The sequence below is a fragment of the Gigantopelta aegis genome, chromosome 14, assembly GCF_016097555.1.
Source record: "Gigantopelta aegis isolate Gae_Host chromosome 14, Gae_host_genome, whole genome shotgun sequence".
Lineage (NCBI taxonomy): Eukaryota > Metazoa > Mollusca > Gastropoda > Neomphalida > Peltospiridae > Gigantopelta > Gigantopelta aegis.
This window is the reverse complement of record NC_054712.1, coordinates 29,489,194-29,514,513: the sequence shown is the minus strand read 5'-3', so window position 1 is coordinate 29,514,513 and position 25,320 is coordinate 29,489,194. Positions and strand designations below refer to the sequence as shown.

At 35.5% G+C, this 25,320-nt stretch overlaps 1 protein-coding gene across 1 annotated transcript in view; it reads left to right on the top strand.

Annotated features, from left to right (window-relative positions):
* Positions 1-1,945: 1,945 nt before the first annotated feature.
* LOC121389176 overlaps positions 1,946-25,320 on the top strand; it is a 64,551-nt gene continuing 41,176 nt past the window's right edge. Inside the window, exons 1-9 of the mRNA XM_041520782.1 lie at positions 1,946-2,101; positions 13,312-13,373; positions 14,383-14,483; positions 16,756-16,800; positions 17,790-17,810; positions 18,433-18,468; positions 21,235-21,295; positions 21,717-21,745; positions 23,513-23,563. Coding sequence (XP_041376716.1) covers positions 1,946-2,101; positions 13,312-13,373; positions 14,383-14,483; positions 16,756-16,800; positions 17,790-17,810; positions 18,433-18,468; positions 21,235-21,295; positions 21,717-21,745; positions 23,513-23,563 — 562 coding nt within the window. The remainder of the gene's footprint in view (positions 2,102-13,311; positions 13,374-14,382; positions 14,484-16,755; positions 16,801-17,789; positions 17,811-18,432; positions 18,469-21,234; positions 21,296-21,716; positions 21,746-23,512; positions 23,564-25,320) is intronic.

Genomic DNA, 25,320 nt, shown 5'->3' with positions numbered 1-25,320 from the left:
TCACATATGATACATATGATCAGAAAATAATGCTTTCTCTACTTTAGTTAACTATGGCTCAATGTTCGGATTATATCAGTAACTTGTTTAACCTTTGCAATGTTTTTCTATATGGAAACCAGCAGGTGGGACATTGATAAGAAAGCCACACATAAAAGCTAACGCTGCAGCAACAGTCTGCGATACCATTATACAGCTAAGGAATGTGCAGGTTTCTTTACAAAAGTGGCAAATTCAGCAAAATGACTATACTATTTTATTTCAGATCATTAATCGTCAAACCAAACTTGCCCAACACCAATTTACATTCTATTTTACAAATTGTTGTATATAAATAATCAATTAATTTTTATTTATATCTTCGTGGTGTTCTTTTGGGGGTTGGCGGGATTGACAGTGTTGGAGGGATTGGTACTTTTTATCAAGATCGCTGCTGGAATACACACACATGTTTATCTCAACAGTAATCACTCCATAAAAAATCACAACTAAGACGAAAACAAGACCACAGAAGTAGTAAGGAGGCCTGTCTGGGGTCATGACCTACTTTCCGTGACCATGCCCTACTTTCCGGTGACCTAGCCACTGAGGACTGGTGACCTTCTGGCCCGGCCCCTACCCACTGACCCCTCCCTGTCCTACTGACCCGGCCCCGTCCTACTGACCCGGCCCTGACCTACTTAGGCCAGGCCCAAGAGTATAAAAAATTATTTTTCTGGAATTGTTCATTCGTTCGCCGAAAAGTCTACAGATCAGGCTCCGTATTCATAAACGTACTTAAGTCAATGTATGATACCTAAATACATACTTAAAGTACATAAATAAGTATCATACATTGACTTAAGTACGTTTATGAATACGGGGCCAGATCTACATACGTTTGATATGACGTTGAAACGAAATGTCGTCTAGAACTTGGAACTAACGTCTACATGGTGGCTAAGCTATTGAAAGGGGAAACTGCTATTCAGATAAGGAAATTTGACAGTGACAAGGGGAAAACTTTCCCCACCAAGCGAGGTATTAGCAGTGGATTGAAACGATAACAGCATTAAACCAAGGGAAAGACGACAAATTATTACGTTATCTTGGAGCCAATGTTTATGTGAGTGTGGACAGAACATCCCTGGTATGAAGGGTAAATTTAAAATCCCTCTAGCACGTATTAAGATACCTATACCATGACACATCAAGTGAGATGAAAGTTTCCACGTAATACCTATGTTGTAGAAGGGTTAGACAGTCACTGGCAATCCGATCTGATGGATATGGTCAGTTTGGCTAAATACAATGACGGGGTGAGATACACCATGGTGATTATTGACCTGTTCTCAAGGTATTTGTGGATGTTACCACTGAAGACGAAATCGGGGAAAGACGTGGTAGATGCTTTGACTGAATTCTGGAAATCAGATTCCAGAAAACCCTAACTGTTACAGTCTGATTCGGGGTCAGAATACAAGAACCATAAGGTCAAAGCATTGTTGAAGTCACAAAGTCTAACGCAGCTGTTTACTCGCATTGAAACCAAAGCAAGTTATGCCGAACGGGTCATTGAAACCATCAAAATGCGTCTGTATCGTTACATGTTAAAAAAACGTTACTTACAAGTACATGGATGTCCTAGAAGAGATCGTCTATAGCTATAAACACACCAAACACCAACCAGTGTCAACCGAACGAACGAAGAAGAGGTCTGGCTGTCTCAGTACCTGATCAAACCTCAAAAGGCAATCCAAAATAATAAGTTTACCTTTGACATAGGTGACAAAGTAAGAGAGTCAGTTATCTTAGGGGCATCTTTGATTGGGAATACCAAGAAAAATGGTCTGGTGAAAGATTTACCATCGAGAAAAGGTACTGGTCTCAAGGTAATGACTTGTACAAATTAAAGGACTGGGGTGGTGATGCCATCGAAGGGACATTTTATGCTGCAGAACTTCAAATGGTGGCGAAGAAGCCGGATCAACTGTGCCGCATTGAAGACTTTGTGAAAAAGAGAACACGGAACAGACAGAAAAAGGTGTTGGTGAAATGGCTTCACTGGCCTAAGAAGTACAATTCGTGGATTCCAGAAGCAGACGTTGTTCGATATCAGACAGTATAAAAAACCTCAGCACATGTTTGACTTTTCATTAGCATGGAAGACATTGTGGAGACACAACCTCTGTCAAGAAGTCATTCGGGGTGATACCTGGAAATTTTTTGGTAAACGTGTGGCCAAATCGGAAACCGTATTTTTCTCACAAATTGTCATCATATATAGTGATTACGTACTGCAATTGCATTCACTTCCACAACTTCTAAAACAATCAATACAAACACCCGATTTTGTAAGTACTCTAGTTCCGGTTCTGTTGCCACAAATACAATCAGTCATAAAAGACTCCTTGAGTAATTTCCTAAAAGATGAACTTAACTCTGCACTAGCTGCTACTGTTGAAAACATTGTAGTACCTATAACCGATTACATATGTACAAAGTATGATGAGCTTAACCAAGAGCTACAAGCCACGAAGTTAGTAATAAAAGACCTCGAGGAGGACCTAAGTACAAAAACTAAACAGATTGATTTATTAAATGAAAGATTGGAAGAACAGGAGTAGTATTCACGTAGGAACTGTTTAAAGTTCCATAACGTGAAACTACAAGACACATCAAAGACAGATGAAGCAGTAATTGACATATGTAAAAACAAACTTCAAGTGAATATCAATGCAGCAGACATCAGCAGAAGTCATATACTTGGGAAACCAAAACATGGTAAACATAAAATTATATTCGTTTCGCCACCTACCGAACAAGAGAGTCTGTGTATCAAAACAAAAAGAAACTAAAAATGATCCTGACAAACTGTTAATAACAGAAGCGCTCACTCAGTACCGCTACAACCTCATCTTCGAACTGATGAAACTAAACAAACTCAATAAACTCTACACTTACTGGATTCAAGATGGCAATGTCTTTGCAAAAGTAACTGAACAAAGTAACAAAGTTAAAATCAAAACCATGCAAGACATCCAAAATCTGAAATAAACACTTGATATTGCACATAAACATGTTCTTCTTTAGTTGTTGTCCCAGGTTGGACTACTGGCATCCGGTGGCCGAACCTGGGATAGACATGCTCGAAACCTTCGTGGTATAGGAGCATGTAAATATTTTATTGATTGATCTTTAGTTGTGACTAATTGCATAGTGTATATTAGTGGTTATGTTACTATCACTAATCGTCAACCAAAGACGAAAGCAATTTGATAGGGTTCTTTATTGAGGGTAGTCTATAACAAAAACCCTGTAAAACAATAACAATAATCTTAAAACATATAAAACACCATGATACATACATCCGCATAAAAGTAGTACAAATATAATCTTAAGTTATACAAATACACTCTCTGCAGTATGTTTATACAAAAATAGAATACTCTTGATTAAATAAAGAAAAGCACAATTAGATATACTAATTGAATAAGAGCTACTTCAAGCATATAATTAAATATTTATTAATTTAACTTTTAGAGAAGGAAAAACACGTCTTCTTGCCAGGTAAGATTTTAAAAAGAGTAATTGATCATCAGTTGGCTTAGCCAAATTAACCAACAGCAGAGCCGTGGTCGGAGTCACAGGTTAGTGGTCAACAGTCAAATACCATCCCAAGCTACATTTACTGATCCAAAGTATGAACCCATTGATTAAAATTCAATGCATGTGTGTTTGTGTACAGTGCAGTGCAATTTTAGCTTAAAATCACTAAAATACTACCTGGTTACAACTACATACCAATCAATAATATCTATCACTGCATAATTATGCATGTAGACTAATAAATAGTGTGTGTGTGTGTGTATATATATATATATATATATATATATATGTATGTGTGTGTGTGTGTGTGTGTGTGTGTGTGTGTGTGTGTGTGTGACTGTGTGACTGTGTGTGTATGTGTATGTGTATGTGTGTGTATATATACATATATATGTACATGTATATTTGTTAAATATAATGACAGTTAGCTACCAGTGACAATTTGTATGTGTGTATATGCATGTTATTTCATGTCATGTCCCCGTGTGAGTGGGTGGGTGTGTATATACATATGCATGTACATGTATATATGTGTGTGACCAATATGCTGTACATGTTATAAATATAAATGAAAGTAACAGAGCTCATATATTTTCATTGTAAATGTTTATTTATGAATACTTATCCATATACACTATGTTATATATAAAGAAAACATTGAACTTTAAATACATATGTACTTACCCAAGGTGCCAGTAATTTTCACAATCATACACTTTTTAACTATGTGTGGTCATAATGGATCAGTATACTGCAGGTGTATACATTTCCTACTTGTGAAAGGCAATGTACATGCATAATAATATATCATCATGTTCACATACATATAACAAATGAATATATAAAATATAAGTGAATACTTTCCCAAGATGTACAGGTATATTATCAAAGATAACAATTCGAAATATTATGTGTTTATTTGTTTATTGGCTGAATTGGCCACGGATTAATTTAAGGTTACCACCCGAACGTAGGGCAATTGGGCAACCCAAATATAAATAAATGGACACAAATAAATAAATAGATACAGATGCAAACGAAATAATGCATAGCAAACTGCAAACATGTGAAAATTAGTCTTGCTGAAATTGAGCAACAGTGCACACTGGAATCAAATATACACGTCGAAAATATGCAAATAAAACATCAATGAAATTATAGCATAACCCAATTCAAACAAAATCCAAATAAATAAATAAATAACTAAATAAACGGTACTGTTGTGGAGCGAGAAACTGCCAGTTCGTTTTATAGTAAATATGATATAAAATAACACTTGTCTTGTAGGCTGACCGATAAACTACATGGATCTGGCTTCTTTTTTCTTTTCTTTTTTTTGTACATCATAAATAAACAAATCTTCATACATTCCATAAACATTCAACTCCTCATAAACGCAATCTATTTTCATATAACAATTTTATTTGCAGGTTAAAAAACCAGAGAAAAAACTCGGTGAGAAAAAGACTCTGGAAAACCTTTGGAAAATATATATTTATGTACATAATTAAATCATGAATATCTGGCTGTTACTGGTTCAGACGCAAGCTAGAATGAACTATGCACACACGTGCTTCTCCTTACAGACACATATCTCACGTGCAGCCTGATTTTGCTCATCAATATTTATGTCCACTCTTAAACGAATACGAACCTAACAAACATATTTTCCTGATTTACCGTGTACCGCAGAAAAATGTTATTATTAAAAAGTATTTAAGTCCGCAACTTTCAGTATTGTCTAGATTTAATCATGCGAGTTATCACACATTTAGCTGTGACGATTTCAATTTTAACAGTCTTAATACAGTACACTAGAATATCCAATCTGAAATTATAAAATAACACACAAGCAGCAAAACAGCAAACAAGTTAAACGTATAGGGTTATAGGGTGGGAGGGTTTCATTTGTTTGTAAATACTCAACCAACACCTGAAGTGTTTTAGTTTAAAATTTTAAATAACTAACTTACGTCATACCTTAATATGACGTCACTTATAACAATGTGATGTAACGTCACAATTGACAATATAATTGACAGCACACAAACCCTAATAATTTGTTATTTGAAGCCTTTGAATATACATCTATTACAATAATTAAGCGTCAGTAAAACAATTTAATTGGCAAAAAATTATATCGTTTGTACTTTGATAACTTCATTTAATAGACAGATGTAACAGATGATTATAAAACTGTACAAACTATATGTTGGATGTGTGTGTCAGGATGATATACACCCATATATAGTTACTTACCCAAAGTGTACACTAACATGTATAGCAGTATACCCTCATAGGTGTTACATAGATTGTATATAACTGTATGAACTATGCTTAAGATGTGTGTGACATGATCATCAGGCTCACACTCTGAATAATTTTATTTCAGCTAAAGTTCAGATGCGTTGGGTATTTCTTTGAAAAATATTACAAAATGGCTAATTTAAACAAAATTTTATTATACAAATACTAAATGTTATAATCACATTGTATAAAAATTAGCAATGGGCAGAGTGAGCCCTGGATCATTACCTATATGTGAATACTTACCTAAGATGCACATGTATATCATTATTGCCTCATACATGTTACATGTGATTATATAACTGTAAGGACTTATATATCATTTATCTATATGTGAATACTTACCGTGTGTCTCATGCCATACCTTTATGATATCCGAATAGTAAATACAATTAAATCTGGATAAATATGACAAGTAAAGAAATAGTAATATTAATTATGTGAATATGGATATATATTTCAGATAAATGTTTTTATTTTATTATTTTTAAAGGAAATAAAAAAAAAGATACCTGTCACTGTGTCATTATATTCTTTTACACTGTTTTCTACCAAATTATTTGATATAATAATAGTAAAATTAATCACATCCAGATATATATGGCAGGTAAATATATAGTAATATTGAGTATGTGATTATGGATATATATATCTTAAATATGTGTAGTTACTACGATACCTGTGCTATTCTATTCCTCGACATTTGAAATATATACTGAACATATAATAACTGCAATAAGGTATTTCTAACTAAAATGTCTGCTTGTTACATTTGTAACATAAGTATGTTTGTCCATTTAATTTCATAAAGAGTTACATTTAAAGCACAGTACATGTGTGTATGTGTGGGTATTGCACATGTATATGTAAGTGCATATATGGATGTGTTTGTATGCCTGTGTATGGCCTAGTTAACTGTCAACAATACCATTTGTCATATAAATCATTCAATATCCTTGACATTTACTCCATTGAATAATTGCCCTTGTAAACCTTGACCAGTTAAGAGGAATAGCATTCCTTGTGATATATGTTTTTGTTTAAAAACGTCTTGTTAATACTTTCCCTTCTTGTTAGTACTTTCCCTATCTCTTTCCTTAACTTTGTACCTACAATTAGATTACGTCACGTGCAAAACAACCACCAATTTCTCATCTTCATGTTGACCAGCCTGTCTGACCTCTGTCTAAAGGAATATATTAATATTTTCAAATTGCCCAATGGGTAATGACATAGAAGCTTACAGAGCGTCTGTCGGGCTTTTCAATAGTAGGGTGAGATCAGGGAGTTATCGCATTCGATCCAGATTTAACTTTGATAGTTCGTACATGTTCGATGAATTCGTAGAATTCAAGTCTCTGTTTTTCTCCATATCCATGGCTACAGCTCCCAATACTTGTCTTTACATAATTCAGATGTCACAAAAATCAAACCCAATTCTTCTTCTCATTCTAATTCTATTGTGCAATGATATTGAAACAACTCCCGGGCCAAACCAAAACACTGAAAATTATGAACAATTATCAATCTTCCACTTAAATATACGTAGATTACGCAATAAACTGTGCATACCAGAACTTTCGGAAATACTTACTGACTTTCATATCCTATGCTTCACCGAAACCCATCTTGATAATCAGGTATCCAATAAGGAAATAAAGATAGATCACTATAACGAACCGTACCGAAGAGACCGTACTAATCACGGAGGGGATGTCGCAGTGTATGTCAATTCACATCTAGCCCATACACGACGATACGACTTAGAAACGCCTCATGATGAAATAATATGGGTACAAATTAAACTTAAACAGAAATCACTACTATTATGCGTGGTATACCGCCCAAATACAACACCGACAACATTCTGGGACAGGTTAGATTATTCGATAGAAAAAGCTTTAGATATGTGCGGCAAAATTATTATTGTCAAATATTATTAAATCAAATATTACTTTCGTCAAAACGAAACAAGCTGCACTAATTAATAATACACAAACACTTGTTCAATGTAATTGACACCCCGACATGTGTAACAGTGAACAGTGAACAGTGAACATTGTTGACTCAATTCTTATCACAAATACATGTGAAATCAACGAGAGTGGCGTTATACCGTAATCCGCGATTATTAACGATCATAAAATAACATACGTAGTATTAAATAATTTTAAATGCATTGCTAGAGCATACGAAAGAGTAATATGGCCTTACAATAAAGGTGATTTCAAAAAATTGAATAAATTAATTACGAATGAACCATGGCAATTAATATTGGAAAATTCAGAAAATGTTGATATTACATGCAATAATTTTGAAACTGTAATTTGAAATAACATTAAAAATAGTATACCTCATCGCACTGTTACCATTCGACCCAATGATAAACCATGGTTTGATAGTAAAGAATTACGAATTAGAGACCGAAAAAAAAAGCGCTAAAGTCTAAACGACCAACGGATGAATGTAAATAAAAAATCAAAGAAACAAAGTTAATAATATGAAAAAAGAGCTAACGAAGAATTTGCTAATTCCCTAGACGAAAAACTAAGAACACTTTGTAGTGAAAATAAAACCACGTACTGGCAATATATGAAATTTATTTTAAAAACATCGATACCACAAACCATTATACCACCACTTAAAGATGCAACATCAGATGTGCCTGTATCATATACGAATTTTGAAAAAGCAGAAACGCTAAATAATAATGTTCTATCAATTTCATCCGGTGATGTTGCAAATACTGCACTTCCGAGTTTTGGACAACGTTGCAGGGAATCTTTGGAAACCTTGACAATAACCATTGAAGAAATAATAGACATTATTAAAATATTAGCGCCTAATAAAGCAAGTGGTCCAGATGAAATAAGCCATAAACTACTAAAACGTATTGCCAATTCCATTTCGATTCCTCTTCAATTGCTCTTTAATAAATCACTGATCTCAGCAGAATTCCCTTCCAATTGGACAATTGCCCAGGTAAAACCACTAGTCAAAAAAGGAGATACAAGTTCACCAACAAATTACAGACCTATATCATTAATAAGTTGTGTTGGAAAACTATTTGAGAGAATCGTGTTTAAATACCTGTATAACTCAATAATCTACTTTATAAGTATCAGTGTGCTTACCGACCTAACCACAGCACCGTGCACCAATTAATTGAATTGTATAATATAAAATGTGTAAATCACTGGACAATAAAGAATATTTCTGTGCAGTTCACTGAGACATGTCCAAGGCCTTTGATCGGGTATGGCACTGGGGTTTAATCTATAAACTAAAACAATATTACATCAGAGGCAATCACTTAAATAATTATATTTTTAATAGGAAACAAAGAGTGTATATAAATGGAACGTTATCAAATTATGGAACTCTAAAGGCTGGAGTACCTCAAGGATCTGTTTTAGGTCCCTTATTATTTTTGATTTATGTTAACGATATTGCTGATGAATTAGACTGTGTAACAAGGCTATTTGCCGATGGTACAAGTATTGGAATATGGTCAAATGACATTTCAATCATAGAACGCGATGTAAAAATTAATTTGTTGAAACTTTATGAATAATCAAACAAATGGTTAGTTAGCTTTAATCCGAATAAGGAAGGAAATGTTTTGTTTAACGACGCACTCAACACATTTTATTTACGGTTATATGGCGTCAGACATGTTTAAGGATCACACAGATATTGAGAGAGGAAACCCGCTGTCGGCACTTCATGGGCTACTCTTTTCGATTAGCAGCAAGGGATCTTTTATATGCACAATCCCACAGACTGGATAGTACATACCACGGCCTTTGCTACACCAGTTGTGGAGCACTGGCTGAAACGAGAAATAGGCCAATGGGTCCACCGACGGGGATCGATCCTAGACCGACCGCGCATAAAGCGAACGCTTTACCACTGGGCTACGTCCCGCCCCTTAATCCGAATACAACGAATGTATTATTGTTTTCTCTTACCAAACTAATTAATGAACCATGCCTTGTATTTGGTGACACAAATTTCAACAAATCAAAAACGCATAAACATTTAGGTTTAACTTTAGTAGATGATACAAAATGGTCTAGTCATATTCTGAATATATGCACATCAGCATCGGTACTGATCTCAGTACTGTTGTTGCATTTTACCATAGCTTGACACCCAATAGCCGATGTATTTTTCGTGCTGGGGTGTCGTTAAACATTCATTCATTCCTGATCTCAGTATTAAGGAAATACAGACTGTTATTAAATCGTCAAACTCTAATGCGAATATATAGTACTTTCATTCGTCCCGTCCTAGAATATTCTTCAGAAGTCTGGGATGGCTGTTCCCAATTAAACGCAGATAATTCAGAAAAGGTACAACTAGAAACTGCAAGAGTAATCACTGCTATGCCTAAATTTGCTTCACGTAATTCGCTATATATTGAAACCGGTCTTACAACACTTAGTGAAAGGAAAAAAAGAAAAAAGCTGTATACAATGTTTAACATAATGAAAGGAATGACTCCTGATTTCTTAACTAATTGTATTCCACAAAGATTAGAAGAAAGAGTTCCTTATATGTTAAGAAATCGGGAGGACATATATACACCTTTTGCTAGAACCTGCTTATTAAAATCATAATTTATTTATTCAGTAATTGATTTATGGAATAATTTAAGCCCAGAAATTTAAATGTGTGAAACAATATCGTCTTTCAAAAAAGCAATAACACCAGTGGTAAATAAAGTTCTAGATTATTTTTTCCCGTGGAAAAAGAATAGAAAACACATTACATACAAGATTACGACATGGATGTAGCCATTTAAACGCCGATTTGTACAGATGTGGACTTACCACGGACCCTTCATGTAACTGTGGATACAGATTAGAAAACAATATCCATTTTTTCTTTGAATGTAAAAAATATGAACAACAGAGACAGATTCTATTTAATTCCTTACAGCCTTTTCAACCAGTAGATTTACAATTACTGTTATATGGTCGAAGCACATTAAGCGATGCTAATAATAAAGAAATATTTACTTATTGTCAAATGTATATTAACAAAACTCATCGTTTTGATTAATAAAGTATTTTTAAATTACCATAAGGATTATTTGTAAATGTGATTTGCATCATTTTTTCTTTCTTTCCTTCACATTCTTTTTGTATATAATACATTTCCTTCCGCTGGTTAACCTTGAATGTATACATGTAGTTTATATTTACAGCTATGCAATATAGGTCGCCAAGTATATTGTATGAATATAAAAGATGGCCTCGTAAGTTGTCAAACTTCTGCCCAATTCTTTTGTTCTTTGTACAATAAAATATGTTTGCAACAACAACAACAACAGCAACAACAACAACAATAAACACACACACATAGACACATACACACAGACAAATATATATTTTCGAGTTTCTTTCGGATGAGGACACTGCACCAAAGTGTGGCGTACCGTCAGAGTACACTGAGGTGGAGGATCTTTCTTCAAAATAAATGGATGGGTCAAGTAAGAATGGCCGATGCGAGCACGACACAAGATTATTTCATCCTTCCTGCACTGCCTAAAGGATGACTGCCACTCTCCCAAGACCGGCTTAATGACATGAAGCTTGTTCGCAACCGCACCGCCCCAATCATGTTGCCAAGTCAAAAAGATATTTTGGTTGATACTATATTTAAAATCAGTATAAGGAACACCGACCCTGGCAAGAGGCAAATCCAAAGCAGACATGGCAGCAGAATCTGCCTTTTCATTACCCCTGATGCCAACATGAATGGCCACCCAAAAAATGTAGCACAAGCCACCGAAATCCCATCCCGTGATCCGTCTGTATAAGCAGGAATGCAATTTCGGTACCTGTCTTGAATTTCCATGAAAAACTGTTTATACACAACCGCATCTGTACGATGTTTCTTCAGATGCATAAGATCAAACGCAAGTTTAGCCAAGGTGGTAAAAAAAAATATGAACGAGTTTCCAAAGTGTCATTTAAATCAATTTTGGAAAGCGACAAAAAAAAACGCGTAATGCGAAGACCAAATGTACGAATAGCATTTGGCCTTGCACAAAACAACTTCATATATTTGTTATCAAACACGGTTAGATACATGTGTAGGATGTTTTGGTAATGATATAATCTTGGTGGCATACTGCAGAGAAAGCTTTGTACGTCTAGCACCTAAACAAGGTTCGTGTACATCAACGTACAAGCTCCTTACAGGAGATATTCTAAATGCACCAACACAAAGCCTAAATCCTTGTTTGTGTATAGGATCTAGCATCTGTAAGTAAGACTTGCGTGTCGACCCATACACAATATATGTTGTACGGGAGAGCTCGAGATGATTGTGTGTAATACAATACCCGTACGCATAGTCTGCCGAGGTTCGTCCGTGGATGTGTAAAAAATATATTTGACATATTTTGAGGCAAAGAAACATTTCAAATTTACTCCCCAGAATGCAGGAAAATGCATCTCCTGCATTCTAGATTTAAAACATTTCCGGGGGGCAAGCCTCAGGACCCACTGTAGCAACTCCGGCCCCTTGGGCTGTCGATTACGCACACCACCCGAACCCCCCCACCCCCACCCCCATACAAGTTTCTGCGTACGGGCCTGCGGTACTTCCGCAAACGTTGACGACCAAATGGTAGCCAGCTATTTTGTCTGAAATACATATTTGTTGCTACATCTGATGCCACAGAGCTTTAGTTTGATCACTCTCGAGTCCAGTCATAACATTAAACTTAAACGTTGTTAACCAGTACCAACGCTATACGAAGAAACACTCTTCTGCGTCATCACATGGAAGGACAGATCGATGATCAGCACATATGTCCTAATGGGGGGTGGGGGGGGGGGGGGGGGCGAGACGTAGCCCAGTGGTAAAGTCGGTTTGGGATCGATCCCCGTCGGTGGACTCATTGGGTTATTTCTCGCTCCAGCCAGTGCACCACGACTGGTCCGTGGTATGTGCTACCCAAAAAGATCCCTTGCTGCTAATCGAAAAGAGTAGCCCATGAAGTGGCGACAGCAGGTTTCCTCTCTCAATATATGTGTAGTCCTTAACTATATGTCTGACGCCATATAACCGTAAACAAAATGTGTTGAGTCCGTCGTTAAATAAAAAAAAGTGTTTTCTTTATATGTCCTAATGATCTGCGGTAAAGTGATATAATTGTTAAAAGATAATTTAGTGGTTTCATAAAATCGCCAAAACATTTAAAAACAAAAACAAAACGATTATATGTACTTAATAAAAAGTTCAGGGGTTTCATGAAAGCACTCACACGCGCTCAACAAACATGCGCACATATTTCACACACGAGTGTCGCTAAGTATAGGTTTTATGTTAACAGACTTTCTTATCACTAACCATCTGCTATAGTACATAATAAATCATGTATAAATGTTTATCTATCAGACCAGCACAAATAGTCAGGCTACGCTGCAGGGAAAGGAACAATTTCAGCTCCTTCTAAGAAGGTACGAACATCATTGTTATAAAGTGCTAATCTTAATGTTAGTATCTGGTGCGTGTTAATTGATTCAATGTTGTTGTTGTTTTTGGGGTGGGGGGTTTTTGTGTGGGTTTTTGTTGTTGAAATTTGTTTTCGTTTTTTTTCCTCAGTTGTTGTTTTGTTTGGATTTTTTTTTTTTTTTTTTTTTTTGGGGGGGGGGTTCTAAAAAAACATTTTTTTAATTATTAAGCGATCTAATTATTTAATATAACGTTATGTTTTCTTTTCAAACAAACATCTAACAACCTTTTAGTTTTGTAATTACGGTCTTCATCTTCATTGGCATACGTGTTTTATGTTCTTATATTATTATTATTATTATTATTATTATACATAGTTGTTGTTTTTTGTGTTTTTTTTATCTCTTTTTTTTAAAATTATATTTATTTATTTTATTTTTTTGCAACAAAATGTGCTCATCCTAAGATGCGTAGCTGTCGCAATTTTTCCTCCCCTTAAATGTCTTGCCAATTCTAGACATTTTCTTTTTAAGGTGTGCTTATATTCAGTTATGGTTCAAACACGCTGTCCTGGGCACACATCCCAACTATCTGGGTTGTCTGTTCAGGACAGAAAGTTAGCTGTTAGGTAGTTAGTTGTTATACCCGGGGTTAAAGTGGGCTAGCTTGTTTTATACCCCTAACCCTCATATTTTTATTACTAACCTGTATATAAACTAAATAAATAAATAATAATAAACGCTTTAAAAGAAAAACAACTATTGCTTTCATAAAAGAGAGGTATATTCTGGGTTAGTCTGTTTTATAACCCGAGGTATATTCGGGACTAGTCCATTTTATACCCCGGGTATAACTTGGGCTATTACACCGGTACCTAGCTGCGAAACTAGTACCTCCAGCCTTATGTCTAAATGCTTAACCACGACACCACCGAGGCCGGTATTTGAGACCGATAGCTGTGTTGTTTATATGCACATGCATACTAATACATTGATTTTGTTTTGTAATGTTTAGTTTTGCGATGAAGCTGCTCCTCGTCCTAACCTGCGTAGCTATAGCGAGTTGTCTGCCCGTCAGTGAGGTCATCAACGATGACGTCATCTCCACAGATCTTGGTGAGTGTGTGGAGAACACGGCCCACAAAATACACATTTCATTTTTGTTTAGAAACATTCGCAGCCGACAGTTACAAAGATTGCCAGTTATAAATATCAATATAATGCCTGTTTTTATGTATATCTATATCTATGTTACACTCATAATCTCATAATTCAGAAGACACTCGTATTTTGGTGAGGTGGGTAATGCACCCGATTTCATATTTTGGTCCAAGTTTCTTGACTTAACAATAACTGTATTGATGTCTTTGAGGATTCTACTGGTTTCCAACTTCCACGTGTATATAGAGTAAATGAAAACATTGGTACTTTGAATAGAGCGTACAAGCCAAATGTCCAGATCATCATTCCCAAATATTTTGTGGTGGAAATGATAAAGAATTGTGTAGTCTTTTAGATTGCGGTGGCAAATGAATACTGACATTTTAGTGTTTTCAAGGTACTAAGACACAAGTTTAAAACAAAACCAAGTTATTAGTATCAAATGAATACTGACATTTTAGTGTTTTCAAGGTACTATGACACAAGTTTAAAACAAAACCAAGTTATTAGTTTCATATGATTTTGTTGGCTATAGGTTTTGGTATCATTATTTTATGTGCCTTAGAATCTGATTTCTAATACAAATTGTAGCTAATGGCGGTCATTATGAAGTTCAAAATGGCGGCAATTCTGAAATTAAAAATAGCGGCCACTAGGGGGGTATATTAATTTTTTGTCCCGATTTTCAATTGACCCCACTATGACATACATGTAGAACATTCGTGTAAATTTTTATTAATAATAAGTTAAATTACATCTTATATAGTATCCCTATACGTGTGAAATAATAATAGTACAGTAGACCTAATGGTAATGATGATAGTGATGATGATGATAATAATACTAGTGATAAATGTACTATTAATTTTGCTATTTCGAAATTTATTCTTTAAATTAATTTTCTTTTTCTTTCCTTCAATCTTTCTTTCTTCTTTCTTTCTTGCCTTCATTCTCCTATATATATATTATTTCTATCTTCTCTGTTAATCCCATAAAACTATAAACTATGTTTTAAATGTATCTATGTTCATTATTACTGTTTAATTAGAATTAGTGTTATGTATATATATATATATATATATATATATATATATATATATATATACATATATACATACATACATACATACATACATACATACATACATATATATATATAGTAGTCGTTTTCGAGTTGAAAGACGCTATTTTATAGAGTGCTCAACCGTGTGGGAGCCAGATATATCGTTAAAAAGTGTATGTTTATCTCTACATGACAGGCTTGTTTCGTGAGATCACCTATACACCTATAGACCTGCATAGTGACATAACCTCGACGTCACAGAGTCCATTACGTCATCAGCTTTCCGTTGACGGTGTAATTAAATCTACATCTGATGAGTGAGAGCAATTCAACTCTCTCACGAAACAAGCCTGTCATGTAGAAATAAACATACACTTTTAAACGATATATATATATATATATATATATATATATATATATATATATATATATATATATATATATATGTCAGTATTATTCACTTATGTACAATGTTTAACATATTAAATGATTGAAAGTAGCAATACAAGGGCATCAACCCTGGCACTATTATAAATTGTTTTCTGGAGTCAATAAATTAAAATTATATTAAAATTATATATATATATATATATGTATATATGTGTATGTGTATATGTATATGTATATGTATATGTATATGTATATGTATATATATATATGTATATATATATATATATATATATATATTAAAACAAAGAAAACGTTTCATTGATATTTAGGGTTATTTATGATTAGACGCGTTTATTTTTTCGTTCAGTGTATTAATATTTTTCAAGATATGATTATATATATAACAGCAACAGATAACAAATTAACAATATTATCTAAAATGTGTCATGGGAGCTAATATGTTAAAGCTTGCACTTCTAAAGGTGATACAAATAGAGCGAGAAATGGATAATTGGTGGCCATATTGAATTGTGACGTCACCTGGCAAGGTTGTTCCTGTATCAAGTTTTACTCTACACATGGTATCCTAACTGCATGCAAAGTGGCATGTTAGTATCACGTTTTGCACTATTTTACTACTACATGTCACAACTCTGCTACACTATAAGTACATATTTTCGTTGGTTCTTAAATGTATTTTTTTGTATGACGACCTGTCTTATTTCTAAAAGAGAAAAGAATGTATGTAAAACAAAACTGATAAACTATTTTCAGTGGTGAAACGCAACGTGATTGAAACACTGAAACATGCGGCCGAAGGTGAGTCCGATGTTATTAAACAGACAATTCAGTCGATTTCTTAAAAAGCCATAGTTTTGTTTAAGGACATCACTAGAGCGCAGGCTCCGTATTCATAAACGTACTTAAGTCAATGTATGATACCTAAATACATATTTAAAGTACATAAATAAGTATCATAAATTGACTTAAGTACGTTTATGAATACGGAGCCAGGGACGGGACGTGGCCCAGTGGTAAAGCGCTCGCTTGATGCGCGGTCGGTTTGGGATCGACTCCGTCGGTAGGTCCATTGGGTTATTTCTTGCTCCAGCCAGTGCACCACGACTGGTATATCAAATGCCGTGGTATGTGCTATCCTGTCTGTGGGATGGTGCATATAAAAGATCCCTTGCTGCTAATCGAAAAGAGTAGCCCATGAAGTGGCGACAGCAGGTTTCCTCTCTCAATATCTCTGTGGTACTTAACCATATGCCTGACGCCATATAACCGTAATTAAAATGTGTTGAGTGCGTCGTTAAATAAAACATTTCCTTCCTTCATTAGAGCGCACTGATTTCTTAATAATCGGTAATTGGATGTCCAAAACATGATAATTCTGAAGGAGGTGGACCGACGCAACATTTGCGTCAATGTTTCCTAGATAATCAAACATACTTACAGGAACATAATTAGGGATATGAGGCAGATCTGCCATGAAATAGTTTCTGTTAAACGTCGGGCAAAATCGTGTTTCAGGGTTTCGAAAAACTCAACCCTCACATACGATAGCAAGAAAAGAAAAACAACGAAACCCCCCCTCCCCCCAAAAACCTCCACAAAAAAAACACAAAAAAACACACAAACAAAGAACAACAACAAAAAACCAACAACCCAAAAACAACAACAAACAAACAAAAAACAACAAACAAAAACAACAGGGAAAATAAATTAACTACTACTTTGGTATAAATATAAACAGTGCCATTGCTTTTATTTATGATTTCATTTTCTGTTTGTTCTATTTTCAGCCGTTGTGGATAAAGTCCAACGTGAGTGAGTTTTTATTATTCAGCTTGCATTCGCACAAACGCACGCACACACACACACGCGCGCACACACACACATACACGAGAGAGAGAGAGAGAGAGAGAGAGAGAGAGAGAGAGAGAGAGAGAGAGAGAGAGAGAGAGAGAGAGAGAGAGAGAGAGAGAGAGAGACATACAGACAGACAGACAGACAGACAGACACACAGACAGACAGAGAGAGAGAGGCTGTGGGGCGGGGGATGTTGGTGGAGGCGCAACCAAGTAACGTGTACGTACGATATTTAAAAACAAAAAGTATCAGTTAGCTGGATTCAAACTTACTACACTGATTCGCTTGGCTCGGATCTTAACCGCTCGGAAATGGTAGCCCAATTAACTGTAGTTAAGGAAATGTGCTGCCAAACACTCTCTTCAAAACTATTTGTATTTTTATACAGAAGGTTTTTTTATTTATTATTATTGCATCGGGGCTAATGACGCACAGAGTATTCTTCTACAGAAAGAAGAGAAAAACAGTATTAAGAAACAATGACTAATCCAACATTGAAAAGTTATATGCTATAATTATATAATGTCGTTTCTTAAATGAAAAACATCACGTGTTACACTTGCTTTCTGTTTTTAGATCTTGACGCAATGACAGTTCTAAGCGGCGCTTCTAGTAAGTGTATATCTATTCTTATTCGCAGCTTAGTTGTGATTAGTAACATGAATAGCTGATGCATACTTCGCTGATATTTACAAACATGACCACACGTAGCCTAAAGGTATCCGTATATCAGATAGCATTTCACCCAATCAAAGTTCGATGTGTACCCAACTTTTAATATCACCGTTTATTACATACCTGTGAGAGATAACGGAGTTTAATAACAAAATCGTACATCACATTGTGAGATACTGTTTTGCTTAACAAAGCTAGATGCGATTTGCCAACAGCTCATTAAGGGAGAATGGGGTCAACACAATGAGACGTACGATTTTGTACATTTCTTATTGAAAGCAGTACTGAGTTCAGCCAAAACGTCCGCCAGACTGGTTTATGCGCTTCATGTTAAAAAAGAATAACTACTTCTGAATCCAGTGAAAATAGTTCGCAAACATTATAATTTTTTTTTTTTTAAAACCCAATCAGCTGGCTGAACTAAGTGCTGATTTTACTCTCAATAACACGAAGCAGTTTTAAAACCGCCGTCGAATAAACTATTTGTGAAATCCAAATCTGGGTCATTAACCTCGATTGTTCTAACACTCGAACACTAGCTGCTCTGAATGTTTACTTTTTTTTTTACTTTTTCATGAATTCTAAACAATAATTATAGGTAGGTAATAAATTAAATACTACACTCCTTTCATTTTAATTCCATTTTTTTCTAATGAACTAGTACATTCAAAAATGGTATCCAGCTCGTTTTCGCTCTCTAGATACCATTTTCTAATGTACTCGTTGATAAAAATGGTATTAAACTGAAATTCGTGTAGTATTCTCTATTTACGATACCAGTCCTGCCGCTGACAATAAATCTGACAGTGTTTGTTGTCATGTTTGGATTCTACTAAAATAGAATTGTATTTTGTGTGCGGAACTCGGATAGTCAAAGACGTCAACCGCTATATTTGAAACTAGGAGTTAACCCCCAATGGGTTTTTGTTATTTACTGTAAGGGTGAGCGGTGATAGTATTCATATACTAGTGCATATGTTGATTGAAACGCTAAGTGTAGCCGTTTTACCCACATATGTTAAATTGATGTCTTTGTGATTTAATTTGGTGGCATGTACCCTAAAAACAGTATAAAAAGGTATAAAATGCAACAAAACAAAAACAAATCATAAAAAAAAAATTCAGAGCACAGTAATGCAAATGTGCTCCAGCTAGTCAAATACTATTTTAAATAAAAGGAGCTAATTTTTGGTGCTGATCTGGCGGCTTGAAGTTTTCTGCCCCTCTCCCCTATCCTATGTACTGGCCAATATATTGAATATTAGTTCTCTGACATCCTTGCATATAGAACCTATTAGAACCACAAAGGGGCATCTCCATTTGTATGAAATCTAAGTTGAGTGCACAAAATTGACTGTTTGGTTGTGGTATATCTTCAGTTAAATTATATAGCCTTGTAAATTATGTTCTTATAAATATTGTTATTGTGAAATAAAATCTGTCTGGTTAATTCACAGACTGTGTTAACCCGAAGGAGGCATAGTAGTAATGTGTAACAATCTCAGAGAGACACAGAATCGAGATAGAAGATGTTGGTATTGTTTACATTGTGCTGCTAAAAAATAGAGATAGAATATGTTGGCATTGTTTACACTGTGCTGCTAAAGAATCGAGATAGAAGATGTTGGCATTGTTTACATTGTGCTGCTAAAGAATCGAGATAGAAGATGTTGGCATTGTTTACATTGTGCTGCTAAAGAATCGAGATAGAAGATGTTGGCATTGTTTACACTGTGCTGCTCAAGCTTGATTCTGAATGAACGAATGAAGGAATGCATGTTTAACGACACCCCAGCACGAAAAATACATCGGCTATTGGGTGTCAAACTATGGCAATGGAAACAAACAAGGTGATGATCAACATCAACAGACAAATTCAAGATATAAATAAAAACAGTGTAAAAACTGTGCAAAAATACAAATACAAATATCACAGATAAGATACTGACTTTTACTCTAAACTTCAATTTGTGCTGTATTGGCCATTCTCAAAGAGAATGTTACACACCTGCACCACGGTGAGGTTACAGCACGCGCAGGGGAAGCTTGATTCTAACACACATTGGGTTTTTGTTTCACAAACTAAGAACAGGCCGCCGTTAAAACATTATTCGAGCAATGGCTACATACTCGGCGAACTGAGCATATAGTTTTTATGATATCACACACACACACACACACACACACACACACACACACACACACACACACACACACATTTGGTTGGTTTGTTTCTTGGCGGGTTTTTAAAAGGTTTTTCTTTTTTCTTTTTGTTTCCTTTTTTTTTTAATGTGCGCTAATAACCAGAAACCGTAACTTTAAAAGTGCAGTGCTTGTAAAAAGTTAAATAGTGTTTTGTTGAAAGGCACCACTAGAGCACATTGATTTATTGATCGTTGACTATTTGATGTCAAACATTTGGTTATTTTGACATATTGTGTTGACGCATTAGTAACAAATGTTCTTTTAAATGCACCATTTTACTGACAGGGCAACACATACCACAGCCTTTGGTATACGAGACATATCAAACTGGGCTCACCGACAAGGATCGATCCCGAAAAGACCGTGCACCAGGCGGCGCTTTACGAACGCCATGTAGTGATTACGTCATTATTTTGATGACTTGTCCTATTCCAGACGCCATAACCCTGTATGCTATAGTATGACGAGGTGTAAATCATGTTCATTATATTTTAACAGAGTTGGCTGGTATTGCAAGTAGCATAGCTTCGATTGTAGCCCTTTTTGGAAAACGTGACATGTAAGTGGTTTAGTTTACTATTTGACACACACACACACACACACTCTCTCTCTCTCTCTCTCTCTCTCTCTCTCTCTCTCTCTCTCTCTCTCTCTCTCTCTCTCTCTCACACACACACACACACACACACACACACACACACACGCGCCGAAATACAGAGAGAAATAGAAGCAGACAGGCAGATATTTACAGGCGGACAAAGGACCAAGTAAAGACAAAAGTAAAGACATATTGGCCATGCTATGAACTCGTTATGACCATTACTCACTATACAATCAAATACACATGAATAAAAACAATTGTTTACTTGTCATCAGTCAGATACATTAAATGGTTCCATATCTTGGAAGTATTTACACATTAAGACACATTTCAATGTGTAGTTTCATAAAGTCTAATGATTTTAAAATTCTTGTTTCAGCGATACAAGAAGTTTCTTGGGTGATATTCGTAAGTATTGACTTAACTTTAAATAGTGTTTAAGTGTGCATGTGTGTCTATCTGTGTGTTCTAACAATGATGTTAATACCAGGAAAGCGATTCAATCCTAAAGGTAAATTAGTTTATGTATCGTGTTGCCATTATCACTTTGCTTTATATATAGTGTATATTTCGGCTCATTATAATATACTGAGTCAAAATTAAAACCTTCACAATCTAAAATTTGAATAAAGTCAGTGAATGTTGAAAGCAGGTATTTTCCAGAAATAAATATTGTAATAACAATGTCAACACTCTATTTGAAGCCCATCACAGTCCACGTCACCGATCCATAGCACATGCACAGCACCATTGAGGCAAAAGTAGTTTTGCACATGCCACTGGTCACGTGACTACAATAGCACACGTGTTTTCATCGTCAATGTCTGACACAACGAAAAAACATATTAAAACAATATTTGTTACGACCTGTTTTGATGCAACGCCTCACAAATGTGCAGCATGAACGTGCCGTCGGCATGTTGCACGCGGGGACGTCAGTAGCTGACGTTGCAAGGGCGTTGGATTGCAGTCGACGGCAATTTATGATCTGCGGACACGAGTACAATAAACGGGCACCACAGCCTGATCGTCCCCGACCGGGTATACCACATGTGACGTCACAGGCAGATGCTCGTCATATAGGGAACAACTGGTTACTGTCTCAAGATATCGGCACTATCCTGCGAAGTTTAGAATGGCGAATGCTGCATTCGTCATTCGACCTGGGCAGGATAAAGCCGATATCTTAACAAGGGATTACCTGAGGAACACGGGCATCAATGTCATGGATTTTCCTTCACGGTTGCCCGACCTGAATTCCATCGAGCACGTCTGGGATGTGCTGGGTCGATGCCTGCGCACTCTCAGGAACCTGCCACAGACTTTGCACGAACTTGCTGATTCATTAGTGGAACAATGGCGCCGTATCCCTAATGCAGTCTTTACACGCATCAGGCAGTGAATGAGGAGGCGTTGCCTTGCAGTTGTGGGTACACATGGAGGGCATACGCGCTACTGAACCTGTGAGTTCATCAGACGACCCTGCATGTGAATCACCATTTTGACTGTTTGAGGTTTTGACGAATGCTGTGGGCGCATCGAACACATTTTTCTGTTCTTTCTTTGGACGTCATACAATGAAAAATACATTATTTAACACGTTCTTCTGTCATATTTGATAATTAGACAAGATGAAACTGTTGTAGAGCTTTTAATTTGACTCAGTATACAAATAGAATCAGTCCTTCTATTCTCCCATCGTATCCTTGTCGGCATGGTAGAAGACGTTCATTTTAGAACACGGTATGTCATCGAATAAAATGTATGCATTGACATAACGTGCATTTAATGCGCATTTGTCTGAATTACGTGATTGGGGAGAAAAAAAGAAAACGATTGCATTGTTGCATTGTTTTATTATGATAAAAAACATTGGGTCTGGATTTTAAAATAATATTATCAAATGTCCTGCTGTGTATCAATGATGCATTTATTATATGTCAGTGCATTTGCCTCCACATCGTAAAATTAGATCTACAACAGTAAATATTTTTATCCCCTTAGAACTACGCTTTCCGTGCTATTCTCATTGTTTTGAATGAATGAATGGATGAATGATGAATGGATAATGAATGAATGGATGAATGATGAATGGATGAATGATGAATGGATAATGAATGAATGAATGAATGAAATGCAATAATCAACAACAATGAGTTGTTTTTTCGTTTACAGACAATTGTGGGATACGCTGGACCCCTGACTGTTCACTAGTATTTGTTCGAGGTTAGACATTTTTAACACACAGTTTAAAGTATTATAGTAATTAGCATTGAATTTCTTACACATTCAGATTTGTACTGTGTAAAGTTATTCGGGTTTGTAAATTTCTTAAGATATTCGTATTGCTGTAGTGCATAATGTATTATAAGCTTATTCGTTAATTATGGTATGGGTTATTTGACAAATCAGCTGATCATTTTACGCTAAATTCATTATAATATAATATAGTATCGTGGGTGGCGAGCATGATTATTATACATTCAGATTATACCGTATGTATGGGTTGGGCATTCAATTGATTTACCCATGTGGCTATTTCTGAAAGTTATTTATCACATGCATTTCTGCCATTAGTCCTGCAGCAGGGGCCCCCAAAAGTGAAGTGTTTCAGGGCCGGAAGTATAACATTTGTCACCATGGTGGAAATTAATCTCTGGGTTGCAGAGTTCATGAAAATATAAGATGACATTTTCTAAAGTTGGTGCGAACAAGATGGCGGCCATTTTCCCACATGGCCGCCAGTCCATCAATAACATTGTATATCTTTAGAACTACAACATTTAGAAAGGTGATCATGGTTTCAAAACTAATGTTTATGGAGTCAATAATTTCCTCAAAATGGTTTGCTATACTGTCAGATAATTGGTTGTCGCAGTTAAAATCGCTGACGAAAATGGCAGTTTTTGGCATGAAAATCGAATAATTTGTGTTGAAAATTGTAACTGTTCGTCTAAAATGATTAATCAAGATGAGGTATACACGGTATACCACTGATCAGTTCATTGCTCATTGAGTAAATATTGTTATCATTATAGTGCTACTAGCACTCACAATTTACTACAATTACAATACCAAACCATTAGCGAATTAATAACGAATTAATAATGAATGAATGAATGAATGAAATGAAATGAACGAATGAATTAATAAATAAATAAATCGATAAATGAATAATGAATAAATGAATGAATTGTTAACAAATCCATAACACGAAAACCACTGAGGGTAATATATAAATTGAGTACACAGTTCTATGCATACTACCATCGTCATACTAGTTATTATCTGGTACACTGGCAGCTTCATCTCACTATCGTCTTCACATACAACATAATCATCTGGTACACTGGCAGTTTCATCTCACTATCATCTTCACATACAACATAATCATCTGATTCATGTATTGGCTGATGTCCTGCATGGTTATCCATTGTGAAATTCACGTTTGGGTATGGTGACGTCTCGCGATGTCATCAGCTGGTAGAGTCATCACTGCTATGTAGGTTAAAGCTGTCTTCATTTTGGGTAGCTTATTTTGTGAAATCGATTGAGACTTGATCAATAATTCCCAAAGTGTAGTAGAAAATTAAAACATTTAAAATAAATAATGGTGTGCTCTATTATATATTAAAGGGGAAGTATCCTAAACTATCGAATTCCGTCCCCTATCTTGCCTATAACTGGCTACAGCACTGTAAGCTCTTTCTAGGGTCATGGGAAACACTAATGCATAATAATGAAGAAAGTTGAACAGTCTTAGTCGTTAAAAACCTGGGAACACACACATTAAATTAATCCAAAATTGCTGACAACTCTGGTGTGCACCAGGCGACCCTTTTTATATGCACATGTACTTCAACATGCTAATGTTTTGATTTTGGACAACTTTGCACAGCAGCATGCAGATGTATCCATGGGATGCACTAGATTATTTTGTTGAATTTGATCCAACAACGCAAGTTATGTCAGTTGAGTTAAAG